The sequence below is a fragment of the Kryptolebias marmoratus genome, linkage group LG8, assembly GCF_001649575.2.
Source record: "Kryptolebias marmoratus isolate JLee-2015 linkage group LG8, ASM164957v2, whole genome shotgun sequence".
NCBI classification, from domain to species: domain Eukaryota; kingdom Metazoa; phylum Chordata; class Actinopteri; order Cyprinodontiformes; family Rivulidae; genus Kryptolebias; species Kryptolebias marmoratus.
In genome coordinates, this window is record NC_051437.1 from 7,434,056 (window position 1) to 7,455,575 (window position 21,520).

Sequence of the window (21,520 nt, forward strand, 5' to 3'; positions counted from 1 at the left end):
TCTTGTTTACATAGTTCCAGGAGAAGTTTGAAGATAGCTGACCAAGGTCAGCCTAGGGGGAGCCGAATTCACAAACAAGTAGTAGTTGTTTTGGTTCAGGCAGACTGTTTTTGTCTGCCTTAAAAGTCTTGCTGATACTTCTCAATGGCGAATCCAAAACAGCCAAAATTTCTGGACCATTTCGCCTGTTTCGAGCGAAGCAACTTTCTTTAAGATGTTACCCATATTATTCATGAGTTCCAGAAACACAGTTCAGTCTGCGATCCTGTAAAAGGATCGCATCCAACTTGCGTTTCGACTCCCGAATCCACACAGTTTGATTGCTGATCGCCGAACCCATCAAACGAATTTGACAATAAATCAGGTAACTGCCTAATCCAAACAGCAGAAATCCTGTTATCAGAAATCTAAATATGTAACGATCCTCCACATCTTCCACACACAGACTTGATAGACAAACAGGATTCCAGGGCTTCCAGGAATCCAATGTGTATCCAGCGAAGAATGTCTTCTCAGGGCAAGCTGGCTCTCCTTTGGTCAGCCTTCCCGTCGAGAAAATTTGATCAATTGCGTTGAGAGACCAGCTGACCAGATCCATAGTTCCAAATAGGTGTCCAGTTGTGCAGTTTGACAGTCCTACATTACACTGTTGCAGGGTTAGATCATTAGGTCTACTGTGATGTTGACCTTTGACCCCACGACCTTGTAATCAATGGTGATCAACCTCAATCTAAGAGGTGTTCAACTGTGCAGTTTCAATTCACTCCATTACATGGTTGCATATTTAGAGCACGAGATCATCTGTCACCTTGATCTTTAATTCCATCACCTTGAAATCAACAGTGATCACCCTTGACCCATGAGGTGTCCAGCTATGGAGTTTAACACTCCTGTTATACAGCTGCAGAATTAGAGCATGGGCTGATCTGACCTTGACCTTTGACCTTGACATTTGAGTGGATCAAGACCAAAATCTAATCACTTGTTCCTTGTACAAATTTTGACTTTTCCTGAAGATTTTATGAAAATCAGTTCATAACTTTTTTGAGAAATCTTGTGCACAGACAGACGCTACTGAAAACACAACCTACTTGACGAAGGTAAAAAAAATAGGAAAAAAGACACTTGAATTCAGATTTTGGTTCTATGCAATTTTAAACCAGCAAAGTTTATTTATATATAACAACAGTACAAAGTGAATCCTTGGCTTGCAAAATAGGTGTGCTTCATATTTACAATAGGTACACAATTATATATTATAATAACAAAATCAAAGCAAATAAAAAACCAAGAGAACAACCTTTTAAATACTTTAAGTTTCTTACAATTTTCACAACACTTTTATAAAACAAGAAGAACAGACAGCCATTATTATCATCATCATCATTGCCAGTAATGACTATTTTACAGTACTCCAGTGTCTACAAAGGGTTTGTTTACAACGTGTTTCAAATGGAAGGATACTCATTTTATACTGAGTTAAATATTAATCGGTACTGCAGTTCCTCTGTCTGATGCCATTAAGCAAGCAAACCTATCAAAAGGATAAAGAAATGCTTTGACTTTTACAAAGATGACGTGTGCCAGTTAAAAACCACAGCACAGGATCATTGGCAAAACGTCTCACTGAAAGCAAAAAAAAAAAGGTGCAAAAATTGACTTCAGTTAGGATTCGGTTTCATCTGGAATGAGGTTTTGTTTGCAAGTATCTTTCCATATCTCACACACCTGGCAATCAAATAAAACTCTGCACTGCAGAGTATGAAAAAAAAAAAACCCAACAACTTTTTGTTTTCTGGTCAAATTAAATGAAAAAGGCTAAAAAAAAAAACCAAACAAAACTAAAAAAAACAAGCGTACAACATGGAAACACAAACAAGCAGTCATTTAGTTAAAAAAGAAAGTTCATTCAGATGTAACTTAAGACATTTACAAATGGAAGGATTACCGTCAGACTGAATTGTGGATCGATATGAGACACCAGGCAGAACTAAAGCAACACATGCACAGATCCCGCACGAGATGCATCCTGAAACAAATGATCTCTGAGAGGTAAAAAAAAATAAATAAATAAATCAAAGCCATTTTTAACCAGTTTGTGTGCCTGACTGTTCGTCACACTCCTGTACACAGTGGAGCTCATATAACAGCTGGAAGGGCTCTGTTAGACATACAGTTCATTCCTTGGAAAAGGAAAAAAAGGCATTAGGGTCCCGTTAAAACAGAAAGCATTACTCCGTACAAGCAATGTGAGGTATGAGGAGGATACAATTCTAGTCGCTGAAACTGGGAAGACGCCTTAATCAAAAGGAAGAAGCATTATGTTATGTACTGTATATGTGCACCTCGAGTACCTCTAGATTTCTTTTTTGTTTTTTTTAGGAGATTAAGAAGCGAAAAAGATACAGAAGTGCATTGTATTCACAAAAGATGGTAGAAAATGAACAAACACAAAAATGTTGAACTTATCTCATTTCAGTGGTGCTTTATAAATCAGATATTACTAATAATTAGGAAACTTAGCTTGAAAACTTTGGGAAATTTTTCATTTAGGACTTTAAGATTAAACTATCAAGTGTCTTTATATAAAAGAATTAGACAAGAATTGTTAGAATGTTTTAAATTTATGAGGACTTCAATAAGTCTATAAATCTACCTCATATGAAGGCAGAAATATGAGATAAGTTCTTCATTTGTATTTGTTTATTATGGGTGTTAAGCTTCCATGAGTAGATGCTTCTTTTAAAGTTTTTTGTTTTTAGGAAAGGCATTTCAACTCCTCCCCACTGCTGCCCCTACTGGCCAGACGCAGGAACAGCGTCTCCGTCCCTCACCTCAGCCGACATTTCTCCCTGCCTCTCAGTTTGATGTTTTCTGCGGATCACACGCTGCACACAGCCGACTCAGATCAAAGAGCAGCTTCAAAGCCGGAGCTGAAGGGGCTCACTCTTATGCTACCCCTGCATCGCTTCCTCATTTCTCAACACTTCTCTTCAAACGGCTCACGTGAACCGAGCGCTGCGCAGGGGCCGACACCTGCACCCGGCCTGGACTGTACCCTCCCTCACCTATCCTTTTCAGGTCATCTCATCCCCAACCCTCCTCAACTGAGCGCCAGAGCCGGGTGTCCCTGGAAAAACCAGCAAGAACCGATAAAATCCGGGACACTACGCAGGTGGGAATCTAAGGCCACAGAGAAAAGAAGCACCTTTCACCTTTTTCCATGCTTTCAGCACACACAGCTGCAGTTTACTGTACAAACCTTTAGAACTACCTATTTTCAAGTACTCGGTGTAAACAATAAGCAAACACGTCTTGGAAGAAAATGAACTCACCGATCCACAGGATGGAATCTAGTTTGTCACCATCCAGTTTTTAATCTGGAAGCTTAAGGTTTCAGCTGTTTGGTTTCAGTCAGGAGGTGCATTCAAATTGCAAAAAAAGTTCAAATGTTTTTCTTCTGCCCATGTTTCGTACCTTTCACGCCTTTCTCCAAACTCGCTACTACGGTATTCGGGGATAAACTTTAACCCGACTCTACTCTTCAAAAATAAAAGAATAAAAACCCTGTCTATAAAGCATAAACCAATTTCGACGCGGTAGTGAGCAGTTCAGTGTGAAACACTCAGATCTTTTGGCACTTAGTCAAGCTAGACCCAAATTATCTTAGCTAAAACAAAACTGGCCCAAATCATTGGCACTTGATAAAAACGTGGACTCCTTTGCACATCTGATGTGTTATATCATGCATGCAACACACACAAAGGTGACCAGTTCCCTAAAAGATGCAAATTTTGGGGAATATAATGGGAGTTTGAGAAACCCTACTGCTTTCACCGGGCTCCTCCAGCAGAAATGTGTTCGACTAAACAGGTTTAATGGATTCTTCACGTCACAGTCTGCAGCAAATATCCATGATGCTCAGTTCAACTGAGCTAATATTTGTTGCACAACTCAAAAAGACGAACGATACAAGCAAAAAAAAACAAAACAAAAAAAAAGCGTAAAAGTACATTCACATACACTTATTGATAATTATCAAACGGTACATACACAGATGACCTGACAGCCGAAGAAAGCCTTTGACACCAGAGTGGCGCACATTTGTAGTCCCCGCCTCCGTCATCCTCGAGTTTAGGTGCAAGCATGCTGGCTGAACTCAACACCAGCTGAGTTCCATTAACATTTTAGAAGATGAACACAAGTTTCCTGCTTTTTTTTTCTTCTTATTCTTCTTCTGTACACGTCTGATTAATTATAGAGCAGCGTTTCTTTTGTCCATGTAGTGAAGCATCAGTCCAAGGAGGGAACGAACGAGCGAGCTTTTCTCCCCGCTCCGTCCTGAAGCAGAGTCACACTCCTTACATCAGGTTTTCTGGGACACCCCATGTTTTTTTTTTGTTTTTTGTTTTTACCTTTACCACAACTCATAATATTCACATTTACAGAATAAAAAAATAAAAATCTGAGAAAGCTGAACGCACGCTCGGGTGTCCAACGTGAGATCAGCCTTTTCGCTTTCTTCTTTCTCTCTCTCTCGGATTCACTCTCAGATGTGAGTTGTGACTTTGCAGAGGCTAAATCTGTTCCTCCTTCCGAGGCTTCACACACACTCATGCACACCCACACATGTGAACACCCACACGACATGCAATTTCCAGTCGAATCTACTAAATGTCCTTTGGGGCAAAAAAAGAAAAAAGAAAGCGACCATTAAAAAACAATACAAAACAAAGCCGTATTGTTGCTTTCTTTGCCGATGTCCTTCTACATAGTATATTACCATTTCCAGCTGTCAGTTTGAAGGGCCCTTTGAGGGTCCCATTATGAAAGGGAGTGGGAGGAGTTCAAACTTAAGTAGTTCAGTGTTGCTGTTTTTTTTTTTCCAGGCTGTAGATACAGAGGTCCCAAGTCTTGCTCGTGGTTGAAGTTCCCACGATGAGAGGTAAGTAAGGTCCTGCGGAGGCTGTTGGTTCACCCTCAGCTCTCCAGAGACATGACAGCGATGAGCTGCTCCACCTTGTAGGCCAACCTCTGCTTCCTCGCCTGCTCTTCCTGCTCCAGGGCTGCGATAATCTGTGGAGAAAAAAAAAAAAGCCATGGTCAACAAACATCCATGAAAATACTGGTGTCACATAGTGTTGAGTGGAGCATATATTTCTAGGCTTCTTTATGGAGCTCACATTAGAGGAAGAGCCCTTGGAAACAATTGGAAAACTTGCGTATTAACCCCGCACCCCCATTTTATCTTCTGAGCTCTGTCTTTTAAGCCTGCCATTTGCCAAGTTGCGTTCAAAAGGCAGTCAGACGGGCTCTCCTTTTCGTCGTCTCATCTAGCTTCTGTCTTGTCAGGATGCATCTCAGTCAGCGTGAAGCCAGCATGTATCTCAGGGACCCCTCCACGTGAAGTTGAACTGGAACACCAATGCATTCATTTCCTTTGATATTATGCATCCCAGTATTCAAATGCTGCAGCACATTTTCAACACATGGTTTATGAGTTGCTGCTGTATAGCTGATTGCTCCTGCCGACCGCACTAGAATGCTGTCCTCTGCTTAATAATTTATATTTTAAGCAAAATAATTAATTGACTCGTCTTATGCATTATGTAATGTAAAATATTCCGAGGTAAGTGATGCATAAAATATGTATATGGGGCGGGGCGGTGGGTAAATGCAATGTACAGTTCATTCATGATGAGTTTTATTACAAGCTAGAAAATTTCTGAAGGAAGTTGGAGGGGTGTCAATGCAGCTACAGACCGAAATTCCAACATTTATCAACTTTCTTCCACAAAGCCCAATAGCAAATTAGGACCTTTTGTAATAGTCTAAGCTGACAAAATGCAGATGTTTTGATGTTGATATCATGTAAAGTCCTACTCTCCATGAACTGTTTAAACTTTAAATAATGTTTCTATGGGAAGTATGCTTTAGTGCCAAAGAGGGCTGGATTTTTCTCACTTGTTTTGCCCAAACCCCATTGCTGTTCATGTGGAAAGTTTGTGCCCTTTTGCTTTTGGCAAATTTCATTTACATCATTCATTGTCCCACCACCAATTACTGCATGTGCTATTTTAAACTGAGCTGCACAGTTTGATGCATGTTTTGTTCTGTTTTTTTTTTTTGTTTTTGTTTTTTTTTCAAAGAAGCAAGAAGAGTAGCAAATCAAAAACTGTGATGGAAACTGAAAAATAACAGGCAAAATGTTTTTACTTAATTTTGTTCAGGATTATTCAGACGTTTTCAATGAAATCTAATGAATGACTAATGAAAGAAATATATGAAGTAGGCATGTTGTCCAATAAATAGTGCTGGTCCTACAAACTGGAGCAGCGGTCATGGTGTGTTTAAAGACGGCTCGGAAAAACACTTCCCCACATGTTAACAATGGATTAAACAATTGCAACGGCTGAAATAAGTGCGGGGGATAGAGGGCACACATAAGGGAAGTGCGGGGGACATGTCCCACACATACCCCTTGTTGGTTACGCCCTTGCTTGGGGGTGCTATGACTTTTCCAGGGGGAGCTATAGCACCCTCTAGAACACCCCCCACCCCCTGCCCCTGGCACCGCCAGTGGTTTTAAGGAGTATGATCATATCCCAGGTGACTGAAATGAGTCTGTTTCTTGGTAAAACATGACTGCATCATTACTTTTGAGGACTTTTATTGTTGCTAGTTCCACCATTTTTCACAGAATGCTGTATAATTTTGCAGGCTGGAAAACAAATACACAGATGCCCGTTTTTAGCACAAGTCACTTATTTGTTGCCTGATCTGATGCAGAACAAAGTATCTGTCTGCCCACCTACCATCTTCCACTCAACTGCCTAAGTGCTCTTACAGGCTGGCAGACAGAGTCCTAACATTTTCCCCATACTCCTCCTCCTCGAGCCCCAATTGCGCTCTATTATTAATCTGTAACCCTTTATGCAAGTGCAGCTCCCACTGCCGTCTCCCAAATCCATTTAAGTAGGCTGCTGCCTGGTTAGCCTGACACATGGGCCTCAGTGAAGGGCTGAGTAAACCATTATTGGCGCCCGATGACGTTTTTTGCACCATGCTCCACGGGAGTAATGGTGCGCACACCACGAACGTGCGAAAAAGGGGGCATATTTGCAAACGCCTCCGTGAACGGGTGCATCCGACAGTGACAACTGCAGAGGCAGCAAAAGTCGGTGTGTAAGATTCATGGAGAGCAGAGGGGAAGCTGACTGGATAATGAGTAAAAGGAGAAGAAACGAACAGGAGGAAGGAGGCGAGACAATGAGGAGGAAGAAAATGGGGAGAGCGATACTGTGCTCGAGCATAAAGGTCAGGCTAAAGCTTCCCAGAGGAGGAGCTGACATTAGAACCAGAATGTCTCCATAAATGTACTCCCTTTCTCTTTCCTCCCTATCTTCCTCCTCCTTTTTCGGTGTTTCCTGTGATCTGTGTGCATTGCCTGTGATTCCTTTCATGAGAGCTCTGCAGTACTGTATGTAAGAGACGGCAAACTCTTAACTCTGAACAGGCGAAAGGACAGCACAGCATGCTGACAGCTTGTAGACATTCACTTTCTTCTCCTCACATCAGACTCACTGTCTTGTTAAACTCAGATCTCACCAGACCTCTGGGCTTTTGAGAAGGTTCGCCAGAAGGCTCAGTGACCTCACTAACCTTTGCTATGAAAAGCCAAGGTGCACGAGGGCCTGACACTCCACGGCACGCCTTTTATTCAAGTTACAATCTAATCGTAATTAGCAGCTGATTTACCAACACAGCCACCAGGGCTTAGGACTTCCCTCCAGGGGAAATGGGTAAGTAAAAGACATCAGTGTGCTGTATAAAAGAGGGATTTGTCTGAGGCCACGAATGCAAAAAACACTGGGCTACAAAATAACATTAGGACAGCATTTCAAAACACTAAATATGGCCTTAGTTCTACTCTTTTCCCTCATCAAAATGAAAGTTAAAACTGTATAAAATAAAAGGAAAAAAAAACAATGTTTTCTTATTCCCTTCTCACAAAGTTATGAAATTTTTTCAAGTGCTACAGTTTTTTATTTGTAATTACAGCTGTTTTTTTTTTTTTTTTTTATTTTATTTATTCAGCGACTGAAAAAGAACACTATTATTTTCTGTACACCCACAGGACCTTTGCTTTTATGACCCACTTTCTTAGTAAAAAAACACCTCGTTCAAAAACTGCGTTCAATCACACGCCTATTCTTTTCCACTTTATGTAATTTATGGCACAAATGGAATACATTAGAGTAAAGATCACTTTGGTCTTTTTTCATTTAATGACACCTCTGTGATTAGAGCAAACACAGTTGAACACAACAGGTCACAGAACTGTTGAGGATGCAAAACACTCCATTGTTGTTTTAACCAAGAGGTCAGAGGCAATAGTTGGCCTTTTCCCATCATTCAGTGAGCAAATGTGGTTTGATTTTATACAGCATGTATTAGGAGCTTAGGAACAGCAGGTGAGCGGCACAGTGAGAGAAGTTTGGACAGCTCCTCATCTAACTCCTCGTGGCTGCTTCTTGTTTTTCCATTCATTACCCTCTGCTCTGCTGTATTTTAAACTAATCTGCTGCTCAAAGTAAAACTAAAATCATTGTTTTTCTGTTTTCAAGACAGATTTGTGGTAAATGATAGCAGGAAGCATTAGGCTCGCTTGCAAACCCATTATCTTTCCTTTGTCTTCATTATACAGTAAGTGTTTTGCCAGTTGAATCTTTTAAATGTGATGCAGGAAATGTTTGGTGTCCATGAATGAGTTTTTCCAGGAATGTTGCCACAGACATTTATGCACACATACTCAAAGGTTGGCATCAGGGAGCCATATCGGGGCTGAAACTGAATTCCTATTGCGACACCTTACATGTAGCAAACATTTGTAAAAACTGAGAGCAGTCAAGTTGGAGAAAGAAATAACCTCAACAGCTCTAAACCCATTCTTTAAAAACAACCCAGACACTGGAATGATACAAAACATGTTGAGAAGAAAACATGGAGCTTTGCTGAAAGTTTAAAGATTAAGGGAAGTTATTTCTTGATTTTAGCCTTTCCTCAAGGGAAAACTGCCACTCTTTTTTATTTTTTATTTTAATTTTGCTTCTTTTAAAAGTTTGATTGTGTAATTATTCAATCTTTGCTTGTTTTGAACGTTCACATAGAGCAAACCACAATAAGCTAGGCTAGCTGACTTGGGATGGGCAGTGGTTTTTGAATATTTGAAGTCTAATTCAAATGACCAAATCTGAAGAATTAATGCGACTGTCACAACAGTCTTTGTTTTGTTTCTTTACACTGGTGCCTGGTGACACGTTCATTTTTTCCCCAATGTTCCTTTTCCAGATGGGGGGGTTATTTTCCAACTCAAAACCTACTATACCCTCTCCCCTGAAAATAAGAAAAGAAAAACAACTCAGAGCATCCCAACATCTGTTTCTGCCATTCTAGTTTATTTTTAAAGCATTATACAGTGGAAACTATGGTCACGGGTGAGCTCTGCTTCACTGCCAGAATATGGACATCCCCAGGACAGGTAAAAAGGAATATATGAATATAAAGATCCCCGGCTAACAGAATTAGCAGCAGCACATGTCTCCGTACCTGAACCTTGTTTCAGTAGAGGGTTTTTCAGCTGCAGGACATTGGGAAAGTAAATTTTAATTCACCAGAAGTTTTCATCCTAACCGTGTGGGCACGCTGATTATTTAAATAAAAACATGAAACGGGCAACAATCCTGAATCATAAAGCGGCAACTGAGAATAGAGCTTGTTAAGATGCTTTGTTAAATGTTTGTTGTTATGCTGGCTTTTGGGCTATAGTAATTAGCCCTAAATGAGTAAAAAAACAAAATAAGCACAAGTTGTGAGAAGCATGAATCACTGGATGGGACTTTGGGAACAGTACCGTATTTTCTGGACTATAAAGGCACACTTAAAAGCCTTTAATTTTCTCAAAAAACGATAGTGCACCTTATAATCCAGAGCACCTTATATATGTAAGAAGTTTTAATGTTTTAGTACAACTTTGGTAAACTACAAAGCCGTACCGCTTGCAGCATTAAGGCTCATTAGGGTCGCGCAGTGCTCTGTGCACGGCGAGCGGTGTAGGCGTTTATACTTGACGCTTACGTTGGCGCAGTATTCTTCTGTGAGTCTGGAACCGTTTGATTATCTTTGTGATCTCTCATAGAGGGATCATATAAATGATGATACAGGTGAACCAGCTCAGCTAGAGCACCAAAATCGTCCATTTTAAATGTTTCTGTAAAAATGCCCATCCCGACCCATGACTGACATTACTTTTAAATGACTTTCACAAACGTAAGTTCAAAATTACTGATAAAAACCAGACTTGCAACAATGCACTTATCGTCACTTTTCCTTTCTTTCCTCAGAACAGCCCTTTAGAAATTATATTGCTGTTCTCACAGAAAAAAGGACTGACAGCTAATTCATTCTAAAGTTAAAAAATCCTAATTACTAAGCTAAAGACGTAAAAATTAACTGATTCAAACCAACCCACAAGTGAACATAATGTGATTGGGATGGGAGAGCAGCGACTTGATACAGTTTTGGGATTAAATTGAGAAGCATAATTTATTGCATCTTTAAATAGTTAAAATACAACCCATTTAATTATTAGCTAAAGAGTCTGCAAGTAGGGTCAATCTTACGGACTTCTGCTTAAAACCTTAGTTGGAAAAGTGTTGTGAAGTTTGTGTTTCGACTCTTCTTTTGTAGCCCTTTTCTCTGCAGCGACACCAACTGATTATACGTAGAACTGCAGCAGATATAAACACCGTCATACACCTGGTGACGTTGTGACATAAATTCTCCCCACAGGTGACCAGTTTCATTGTCACGACTGTTTTTTAAAACCATGAACAGTTTGTTTACAGCAGCATGTAAATGTCAGTATGAGATTAAAGTTTATTTTTTATATTGTAAACAGTTATAAGAGACTCTTTTGTGAAAGGCTGGCTTATGTTTTGGTCAAAATATAGAAAATACATTTTACTGCTCACTGTCGAGTCCCTGAAACAGCGTTAAGTACATCTGCTGCCTGGGATTTTATTCATTTATTTTGCACTCTGTCTCTATATCACTTATTTGTTGTTAATTGTGACTCAGGCTGTATAAAAATGTGTAGTAAATTAAAAAAAAGTCTGTTTATGATTGATCTTTTTTATTATTTAGAAAATAGTTAATCTCAGCAACTGCTATAGGATCATTTAATTGTTTTGTCGTATTTAACTGCAAAGAATTTGCCTGTTTTACATCAAACTCATATTGAATTGTATTCTCATTAAGGGCTGAATCGTATTGTGTTCTAGCAGTTTTTGCTGTTTGTGTACCTTCATTGTATCATAATGTAGCTCTCAGTTAAAATATTAAGTCAAGTCAAAATTTATTACTATATCAACATGTAAAAATAACCCTTGTTGACCAAAGGGCTGCATGACAGTAAGTGTAAAAACAAAAACAACGCAGGTGAGCTCAAATACAATAAAAATATGACATAGGACAAAAGAATTAAGATAAAGACAAAAAACTTGTGCAATAAATTAATAAAGAAAAATCAAAATCATGCTGTCCTGTTCAACTAGGACTAAAAGCAAATGAAAATAACTATTATAAAATAAAATTATCATTCTAAAATAAATATTGTTACAGACTTCTTCATGTTCTGAGTGTGTATTGATTTTTATCTGTGCAGCACTTTGTCACTGCTTTTGTTGTTTTAAAGTGCTTTAAACATAAAGTAGTAGTAGTAGACCTTTGAACGGAAGTTTTTGAGATTTCTGGACAAAGGGGCTCTCTATTCCTCTTTGTGCATGGTTAAAAATAAATTAAGATAAAATAAGCCTAAAAACTGTTCTCGTGTTCCAATTTGTGCTTGCAGATACGACTTACCTCCTCGCTGTACTTGCTGACATAGGAGTAGATCTCGTTCAGAGCGCTGAGCATGTTGAACTCGGTGGAGTGCAGTCGGGCCTGCTCCGCTAAATAGGCGTTCATGTCCTGGTCACTAATGGCTGGCATCCGGGTGATATCAGCATAGTACCTGGGAACACAGACACCATGAAGCACTTTGGATCACAAACTGAGTCAGTAGTTTGACTGAGGTTTCAATTATTTTATAGTCAGATTTTTTGGAGCCATTACACCATTTGGACCGACAATCGATGCCTGCTAACATTCACTCACAAAGTGCTTTTACAGAGTCTGGCTGAGACATGCACGGAGGGGGAAAGAGCATTATGAATCAATTTTCCCAAAGTCTCTAGTTTTTTTGTCATGTAAGAGGAGACAAAAAGAGTGTTAGTGAGGATCAGGATGGTGTATAAAGTGACTGCTCCTACCTTTCTACCCAGCTCTTGTAATTGGGAATATCTTTAGCGTAGAGCAGCTTATTTGATGGGGAGTCTTTTCCCAGTCGATGCTCTGAAGTGGAGCACGAATCCATAAAAGTCTGAGCCACCACAGATAGACAGGCGTCTGTGATGCTGCTCTTGTGAATGTCAAACACAAACTGTGGGTTCTTGATCACGTTCACCCAGAAACGCAATGGAAGGCTAGGAGATGGGAGACAAAAGCACATGAGTGAAGGACAGATCGGAGTCATCAGACCGTGAAGTTATCACAGCTCAAATATAGCTTCATCGACAGAAATTAGAGCTGATGTTAAATAGCATAAAGACCATTTGTGTGCCACGTTATTTGTGTTTAAGAGAAGAACCTCACCAGTTGCTTTTCCATGTGTGGCGTACATCTGTGTCATAAATGCCATGTTTATCTGCCTGTTCATCCAGGAAGTCAAACATGTATTTGATGGCCAGAGGAAGAGTACTCCCTCGATGGACGGTGCTGAACAACGTCTCAAATAGATCGTCAACAAATTTTTGTAGTGTGCCCTGGTGGAAAAATGACAACATAAATATCAGCTAAGACATAATGGAAGAAGACAAACCTCCAATATACAGATTGTATACTGCGCTGATGCAGAAATGTACTGAGGTACCTTTGTAGCTAGAAGTCGGGTCAGATAGATCTCAGAGACCATCTTGCTGCCCCGATCACCTTCCTTCTGGTCTCCGTGTTCGTGGTTTTTCACCAAGTGCCACACCTTCACGCCGCTTTCCAGGTCTGGCGTGATCATGGGAGCGCGTGAACGGAGGCTGTCTGGACTTCCCGTATAACGGAATGAAGAGTCTGTCCGGGATGAAAACAAAAAGAGGGAAACGCAAAGGTTTAATTAAGCTTCACTGATTGACAGAAGTGGTTCCTTGAGGTACGACAACGCAAACGTTTACCTAAATCCTCAGTGATGCTTTAAAGGAAATAGCAGAGATGGATATTTTTCTAAAACAGCAACATAACACACTGCATTTAGTAATAGTAGCACTCTTCAAATTGGTTTACAATATACACGCAAAATGTGTGAAAACAGGACTTTGACACCTTTTTGATGTTTCATATCAATAAAATCAACACAATCATGCACACAAGATGACAAGGATGTTGCTGATTTATTCCTCTATTTATTCCCAGTTTAATTTCTCTTTCTGTCATGAATTATGAGATAATTGTAAACTTTTTATCGCCCTCATCACTCATTCTCTCTTCTTACATAATCCCTGCCTCTCGGTTGCACCTGGCTCCACTTAAAAGCTCTCTTAATTGGTTCTTCCCTGTTGATAAAAAAAATTCCTGTCAAGCTCTAATCAATGCATCAAAAGATCCCCAATTTGTAAACCCCCAGCCTTCATCCATACATCACCCTCGTCCTGCCTCTTCGCTCCTCACTCACTCCGAATGACGCTGGTTTCGGCTTCCCTAATTAGTCGACACTGACTCAAGGCAAGCGGCTCTCTGGAGAGTCGGGATCTGAGGAACCCAGTGAGGATCACTCACACCTGGCTTCAAAGGCCGAGTGGAACAACAAAGCATTTGGTGCCATTTAAGCCCCTTATACCTTTCAAATAAGACCTAGCTGTCCCCCTTGAGTGGCCGCCGGGGACAGGGAGACTGGATTGTGATCCCAAATCCCATCTTAATCCAGTCACTGGCTTGTACTGCTCAGTTTTCCTCCAAAGTCCTCCATCCTCTGCACCAAACATTTCCAAACGTCGGTAACACTAAACAGAGATTTACAACCTTTCCTTTTTTTTGCTGCAGCTCCCACCTCCTGGACACAGCTAGTTAGTAAAATTGTGTCCTCAGGCTTCGTTTTAAAGCCAAACGGGCGTACTGAAGGTGCGTAATGACTCAAGAAGCTTAATGTTGAACATGAAATTGGTACGAATCCATCAGCAGGTGTCGAGGTGCAGCTGTGCCTTCTGTGGGAAACTATGATTGATGAGGGCCAGCCTCATGCCAGCAGAGTGTCTACTCTCTATCCACATCCACTCTCAGGACTGCAACGCCAGAGGCAGTAAGTAAAGAAAAAAAAAACAGGACTTATGGTGATTTTATCATCATACTTTTGTGCCTCTCAGATAAACTTCTACATGCTTTTAAGAAAACAATGACTAAGTGCTCTGCTCTCTTCTAAAGGTCATCTCAGATAATCGTCACAAACCCTGTTAATAAATGTCACTTCATTTTGTTTGACACAAAAATACACGGTCTCATAGCACCAGGTGTTTACGGGTCTGGCAACTTTAGGTGATATTTTGTAAATAAACGTAATCGCTCGGAGGGATGGAGGCGTTCTTAGCTTGTTAGGCAGTTTAAAGACGGCGCTCACCTCCTGTTCCCAATCTCGATAATTGGCCGCGCTCACTTATCTTTTTCTGTTTGTGTGAAGCCTCGTTCACACAGAATAATTAGCAATCACTTGTTGCCTGGTGCTGGTGCTACTCCTGCATCAGTCTGGCAAAGGTCCAAAATTGGAAACAAGCAACACAAACTCCATCTAAATCTGACAGGATCTGTGTGCACTTGGGCCTAAGTAGACAGTATGTTTTAGTAAACAGAACATTTTAACACCTCTATCCTGGTCCAGTGATGACCAAAACTGACACTTTGAAACAGCTTTTTTTTTTCTGTAAAGCAATATAGAATATTGATGACCCATTCTGCATTAGGAGGTGTGTACAAATGTTACGGCCAATGAAATGAAAGGAGAGGGGCACATTTGGCCAATCCTGATGCTCTTTTTGAACATCTTTCCCTGCTTCCCTTCAGAAATATCTGAAGAAGGACAACCTACATGTTGACAACACTACATGTTGATCAAGATTTAAAACATGCAATACGTCATGGACGGTTGGCTCTGTGGCTGATTGTGAAGAGCAGCAAAGTATATTTTTTAAGTGTTTATAATAGTTTTTTCATCCAGTACTTAACATACAATGTACTTTTTGGCCTTCTATTTGTTCAGTCACATGAATACTAGATCTGTTGACAAGTGTTTATTCTTCATAGGAGAAAGCATTAAAATAGGCCTGGAGGCAGGTCATCGTTCCTTTCCACAACTTTGTGTAAAGAGCGTATGGAGCTGAACTTTAATTCATTACAGCCTGTTGGAGCTGACCATAAACTGTGTCGATGGTAAGCTGGCCACCGGAACATAAAGCAGAAGTTGAAGCGGAAACAAAATAAGCCCCACTCCCAGTTACATAGCTGTAGCATAAGTTTTAGGTCTCAATAAATGACTTGGACAATTTCCTAATTAAAAAAAAAACAACAAAAAAATACACGCCTCTAAAATTCGTTTTTCCAGGTGCTGATTCCTGTTCATTTATGCAGTTTCACCATGGTGGAGTATGTTCAGATATTCATTTTTCTAATATCTTTACTTGTAATTAGTTATTTGATGAAAGGGAAAGGTCATGAGACACTAGGATTAAGTGCAGGTGGGCAGGTGGGACTTTTTGCCCCAAATCCCAAGTGTGTAGACTATGATTACAAATATTAAATATGGCTTTGCCTGTAAACTGGTCTTTGGAGCTAATCAGAAGGAGGCTTTCCATAGAATGGATGGCAAGATGGATTTTTTGTTTGTTTTTAATCCCATAAAGCAATAATAAAGAGCAGCATGATGGTGAGGTGGTTGGCACTGTCACCTAAGAGGTGAGAAGTCTTGCCTGCAGTCTTTCTATGTGAAGGTAAATTGTTCTTCCTGAGCATATGTGGTTTATTTCCCCCCAGGTACTTTGGTTTCTATTCACGGTCATCAAAAATGCAAGTTAGGGTAAAAGATGACTCTAAACTGAACTCCCGTCCACCCCACCAACCTTGAATAGGAATACAAAACAGAGCATTGTTGCTTTTTCTGTTACGTGGGAACATGTTATAACCAAGCCACCTTCTAACTCTTCTATTTGTATCTGCTACAAAAAAAAAAAAAAAAAAAAACCTTTGCAACCTTATGCCGAAAATGTAAAACCAAAACTATTGCTTTGGGGGTAAGTGGATTTGGCTTTTTCATTGTGAAATATTTCTTTGTATATGTGTGTCTGTATGCCAACAAGAGCAATAAGCCATATTGGATTACCTGAATAAGAACACAAGTTCAGAACTTCCTAACCTGTCAGAGCCTTCTTACAGAGAGGATGACTCACCATATCGGCTGATGGAGGCCCGTGATATGCTGGCTGAGGGAGGGATGTTGTACGATGAGGTCTGTTTGGGCACCAGAGCCACCACGCTGCGGTCTGACACCTGTGTGAAGAGAGACAACTTTTCATACCAAAAATATAAATGTAAAAATGTGGGGTTTTTTCGCATTTATTACACATTCATTTGCTTTACTTCATTAAAAAAATGATTTTGCACTTTGGATTTAAAATCCACCCTAAGCAGAGTTTATCCCTCAATCCCACAAACTACCAGATGCATTTGTGTCTAACATGTTCTCACAAATATTTCATACCATGAAGAAAAGAAACAACAACATGAGGAGATGTACAACCACAAGCAAACAATTCCCTGAGCAAAATCTAGCTCAAAAGTTACCGTGTCATCTCTGCACTCCCCGCTGTTTTGTGCCACAGCCCTGTGGCTTTTTTTTCAGCACAGCAAAGTGCTGTGGCTGCATGATGACGGTACTAAACATGACTGTCATTGTCATTGTCAATCCCTTCCCAAACCTCAGAGACGTGAGGTAGGCTGTGGATCCGGTAAAAGACGCTAACAGAGAGAGTCGAGGAAGGAAAAAGAAACTGACAGAGGAAAGACAAAGAGACAAGGATGCTGACTATCTCATCTTGTGTTTACTTCACTCCCTTAAAAAAAAAAAAAAAACTGGTTTAATAATAGCAATGAAACAGTACTAAGAGCCAGAGAAGAAGGGTGGAGGTGTTAAAAGATGAGACTGACGCTCAGCTTCATCCTTTTCCCCCCCTCTGGCTCCAAACATTACAGACAGGATGGTAGAAAAAGGAACAGCCTACAATTCGGAGGACGCCCTAAAAAAATTAGCTTGATGAGCTGCTTTTCGAAGGAGATATTTCATCAGTCCAACTGTGTAATTAATGAATGCCACTGCTGTTAGCGTACCAAAACATCTCGGCTTGAGAAATGCAGAACACAGCAAACAGAACTTGCAGTTCTTCTTGGAAAAAAACAAAACAAACCCGAAACAACAAAGAGCTTGTTGGCTGGCATTTACAGCTCACCCCGAGGAGGGCTTTCTGCAAAGACAAACTGATGAGCCTCTGGTGGAGAAATAAACAAAAGGCAAATGCCAGGCTCTAAAAAAGCAATGCTCAAAGAAACAATAGGGAAACTCCTTGTGTTGTCTTGGAACAACGCCACTGAAATTTGGGAATTTAGGGTGTAATTTCTCTCCTGTGTTGTTAGAACTCAGGTCCTCACTCCTTTCTCCTGCCTTTTTTAAACATATCTCGGTTTTGGCATTAATTGGAGTTGCCGTGGAGCCTCTGCTGATCGTTTTGGAGAAACACTCAAAATTGCGGATGGCATTTGGAGAAATCCTTTTAAATATATAGGTCATGGACTGAGGCCATGCAGAAGGAAATAGAAAATAGTCTTCCTTTCACTCACGACTCACATTGTTGACCTTTCCCACCTTACCTACGTTTCATTTATCCCTACTTACCTGAACCTAATTTCTGCTGCCTCTCCATCCTGCAGCCTGCCCTTGGCTGACGGTGCATAGACCAGCTCTAACACACAGTCACTGTAGACTTCCATGAAGTTTCCACTGCTATTCCTGTGATACATTTTCTCCTGGGAGCATGAAATAGCTTCGCAGTACTCCCCTTCCTGTTACATGTGCCTTCATCTCTCTCTCTCTCTCTCTTTCTTTATGCTTTTTATGGCTGACAGAGAAGTTGGAGCAGAGATGGGTCCTTGTGATAACAGTAAATGATTGAAGGTGTGCAGATTCGCCCTTCAGGGATAATCCAGCGTGGGGCTGATAGTGGGCAGGTGTGATAAGGGCTGTGGGCCCCGCCTGAGATAAGACCTTCCATTAGACAGAGGCGAGTCGACCAGACAGCAGCGTGTGGTCATCTTCTATCTTTCTTTCTTCAGCCCTCCCCCAAATCCGTTTCCCTCGGTATCCCATCTCTCTTGGATTCTCTCAGATCACGATGCCTATCAGAGGATTTGACTCAGCCCAGCGGCTGGAAAACAATCACATGTGCACATAACTCAGTGAGGGGCAGAAGTGCTGGATCGGCTAAGCATGTTCAGTCTCACCCGAACAGAGTAGTCGTTACTACTCAAAAAGCTTCATATTTCCCACTCAATGTGAAAACAGTCCCAAATCCTCCAAGCACCTGCAAAGAGGTAAAAGGACCTCTATGGCAGGCTTTTCTGGAGTGGTTATCAATGTCCCACAACCATCATCACAGAGGACATTTAAAAATGTCACCAACCAAATTTTAGCTAAAGAGGAACAACAAGCCTCCTAGTAATGACTGCCCTTTAGGGCCCTTCACATTAGATCACTGGTGTTCAATACTGGTCCTCAAGGGCCACTATTCTGCATGTTTTTGATGTTTCTCTGCTTTGACACACCTGATTTGAATGCTGAGTGAATAACAGGTTTCTGCAGAACTTGAAGACCAAGATGATGAGCCGGCAATGACCCCCACCCCATAAATCAGCCAGAACATGCATGGTCCTAGCAGGGTCTTGACAAAATCTTCAGGTGTATATTAAGAATCAGCATGATATGGCACAATGGTTTTGAGCATGCCCAAACCTCTGTAGCAAGGTTGTGGTCGTTTATCATTGTGGTGACAGTCTTCTGGGTTCTTGGGTGGAGAATGAGGGAGAATAGTGGTAGCAGTAGCAGCATACCCAATGAGGTGAGTCCTACACACACTGGCATTGGTTGGTTGCTGAGAATTTAAAACAGGAATTGCCACACTGGCCTCTGCCTAGACTAAGACTTGTGATAAGATTATGGAGTCAAGCTGAGGGTAGTATCTCACTGGACTGCAGCTTCTGGAGACTAGTTGGTGATTCACAATTGTGAGAAAATTGGTGAATTTTCCATTGTTGTCTCACTTAATTCTAAGCATTGTTTTGTTGCCCAAGTCTGCCCACATCGTACCTGCCTCAACCAGCTGTATACCTACCTTAGCAACTGCTCTCATGTTTATGATTTAATAGACCGGAGTACATTTTTTAAAAATAAACATTTAAAGCTTTTTTTTAAAATTAGTTATCAATTATCGTTGGTGTGGTCAGATCTGGATAATCGGGGTCATAGGAGAGCTCCTGTGCAGGTATCAAAACACAGCTCTAGTGCTGTAAAGTCTTTAAAGTACTTGCTGTGGACTTTAGTTTTAACTTTTTACAAATTATTCTAACAATTTCTGTCAGTCAAGGGTACATGATTGTATCTTGTTATGCAATAAAGTGTAGCCAAACCTGCTGAACTATGGTCTGAGAAAATGGGCCGTATGAGGGTGATCTGACACCTCAGTGTGGGATTTCTGCTTAGAATCTAGGATGAAAAGAAAACTGAACATGCGCAATTTTTAATGGAGTTTGCATGTTTTCCCTGTCAAAAGGTGGGTTTAAATAGATGTGAGATTGTGACAATGCTCCTCAATGTCTGCTGGCTTCCTTAGATAAATAAGTTTTACTAATTGGAATTTCAGAATGTACAAAATGTGAATGTATTTTATTATAGCAAGAATGAACTGAGCGTAATTGGATTTGCATTTGGATTTAAATTAAATTTAAGATTTGGACTTTTTTTTGTTCTTTTGTGTAGTGCTCTGAGATGACTTTTGTTGTGAACTGACATAATATACATAAACTTAATTAGAGAAAATTATTTCTGTACCTGAACGAGCCAGAACATTTTTATCATGATGGTGGCAAAATTGTTCTATCAAAGGTACAGATGAGAAGATACAAAAATGTACAGCGCTTGCACCCAATCACTGTGTTAAAAAGCATTTGTTGGCACTTCAATAACCTTTTATCTTTGTATATGCAAAAAAAACAAAACAAAAGAAAAGGAGAGAAACTGGTTTTAGGGCAGGAGTTCAGTCCCCTGACTATGAATACAAAGGTGATGAATAAAGATGTGGAGCTCATTTTCAGTTTGTGCATTTAAGTTCTTCATTTTAGCAGAGTGGAAAGGTGTGCATTTCCATATCCAACTTGTGTAAACCATTATTTCCAATGTGGCAGTGTAAACAGCCAATGGCGTTTCTTGGGTAGCTCTGAGACCCGCTGTATGAATTTTAATGTCTTGGTTTGTGTTTCTGCTGAGAATTAGCAAATACTCAGAGTGATGCTCCGACTCACTCTGCATATTTCAGAGCTCCTTTCACCCTTTCCTCTTTACCTATTCACATTCCTTCTTCCAGCGTTTTCCCTCACTCTTGGGCTTAATGAGCTGAGCTGCCTTGTTTTTATATGTGGCGGCACATGTGTTGTCACAGCTGCCATTTCAGCGCCGTGGTGTGTGACACAAACACGCACGCTCACACGAGGGGGCCATTGCCAGCTCATCAAAACAGTAATGATGCAAAAATATCTCTCCATCCTACTCTTGATTTCTTTCACCACCAAGCTGCCCTTTTCATTTATACTTCCCCTTCTTCCTGCCTTCTCTGAACTTACATGAGCTTGGGCTTCACGGTGCAGGCAGACTTGGACCCATGATCAATAGCCGTCGTGTGATCTGCTATTGCGCAAGAGAACAAAAAGTGAAGTGGCCAGGTGCACGTGGCTCTGTAGAGCATCTCTTGGCTAACGATGGGAGGCAGACTGTGAGACGAAGAAGTGCAAAAAAAAAAAAAACAACAACAGAGAAGCCCATTATGGTGTGGAAGCAACCGCACTGGTCTGCTTCATCAACTCAAAACAGTGTTAAGACAAAGACGAGACGCTTCAATTGTACAAGGAAGAGAAGGAGAAACAGAAAATGAAGGTTAAGAAGAACCATCATTGCTCATGACAGGGAAATAGGGGATTAAAAAAAGGTTAAATGTAAACAAAGCTGAAAAGAATTGTGATAAAAAAGTCAAATGAAGGGTAAAATAGTGGAAAGACAAAAGGGAGAGAAGCT

At 40.6% G+C, this 21,520-nt stretch overlaps 1 protein-coding gene across 3 annotated transcripts in view; it reads right to left on the minus strand.

Annotated features, from left to right (window-relative positions):
* Nucleotides 1–1,130: 1,130 nt before the first annotated feature.
* Nucleotides 1,131–21,520, minus strand: part of plxna2 (plexin A2) — a 226,970-nt gene continuing 206,580 nt past the window's right edge. For all 3 annotated transcript variants that reach the window (XM_017419193.3, XM_017419192.3, XM_037976969.1), the window contains 6 exons: nt 16,578–16,677; nt 13,031–13,221; nt 12,754–12,923; nt 12,372–12,584; nt 11,923–12,073; nt 1,131–5,076 (listed from right to left, as the gene is read on the minus strand). In XM_017419193.3, the coding sequence (XP_017274682.1) occupies nt 4,981–5,076; nt 11,923–12,073; nt 12,372–12,584; nt 12,754–12,923; nt 13,031–13,221; nt 16,578–16,677 (921 nt within the window). In that variant the 3' untranslated portion in view covers nt 1,131–4,980. The remainder of the gene's footprint in view (nt 5,077–11,922; nt 12,074–12,371; nt 12,585–12,753; nt 12,924–13,030; nt 13,222–16,577; nt 16,678–21,520) is intronic.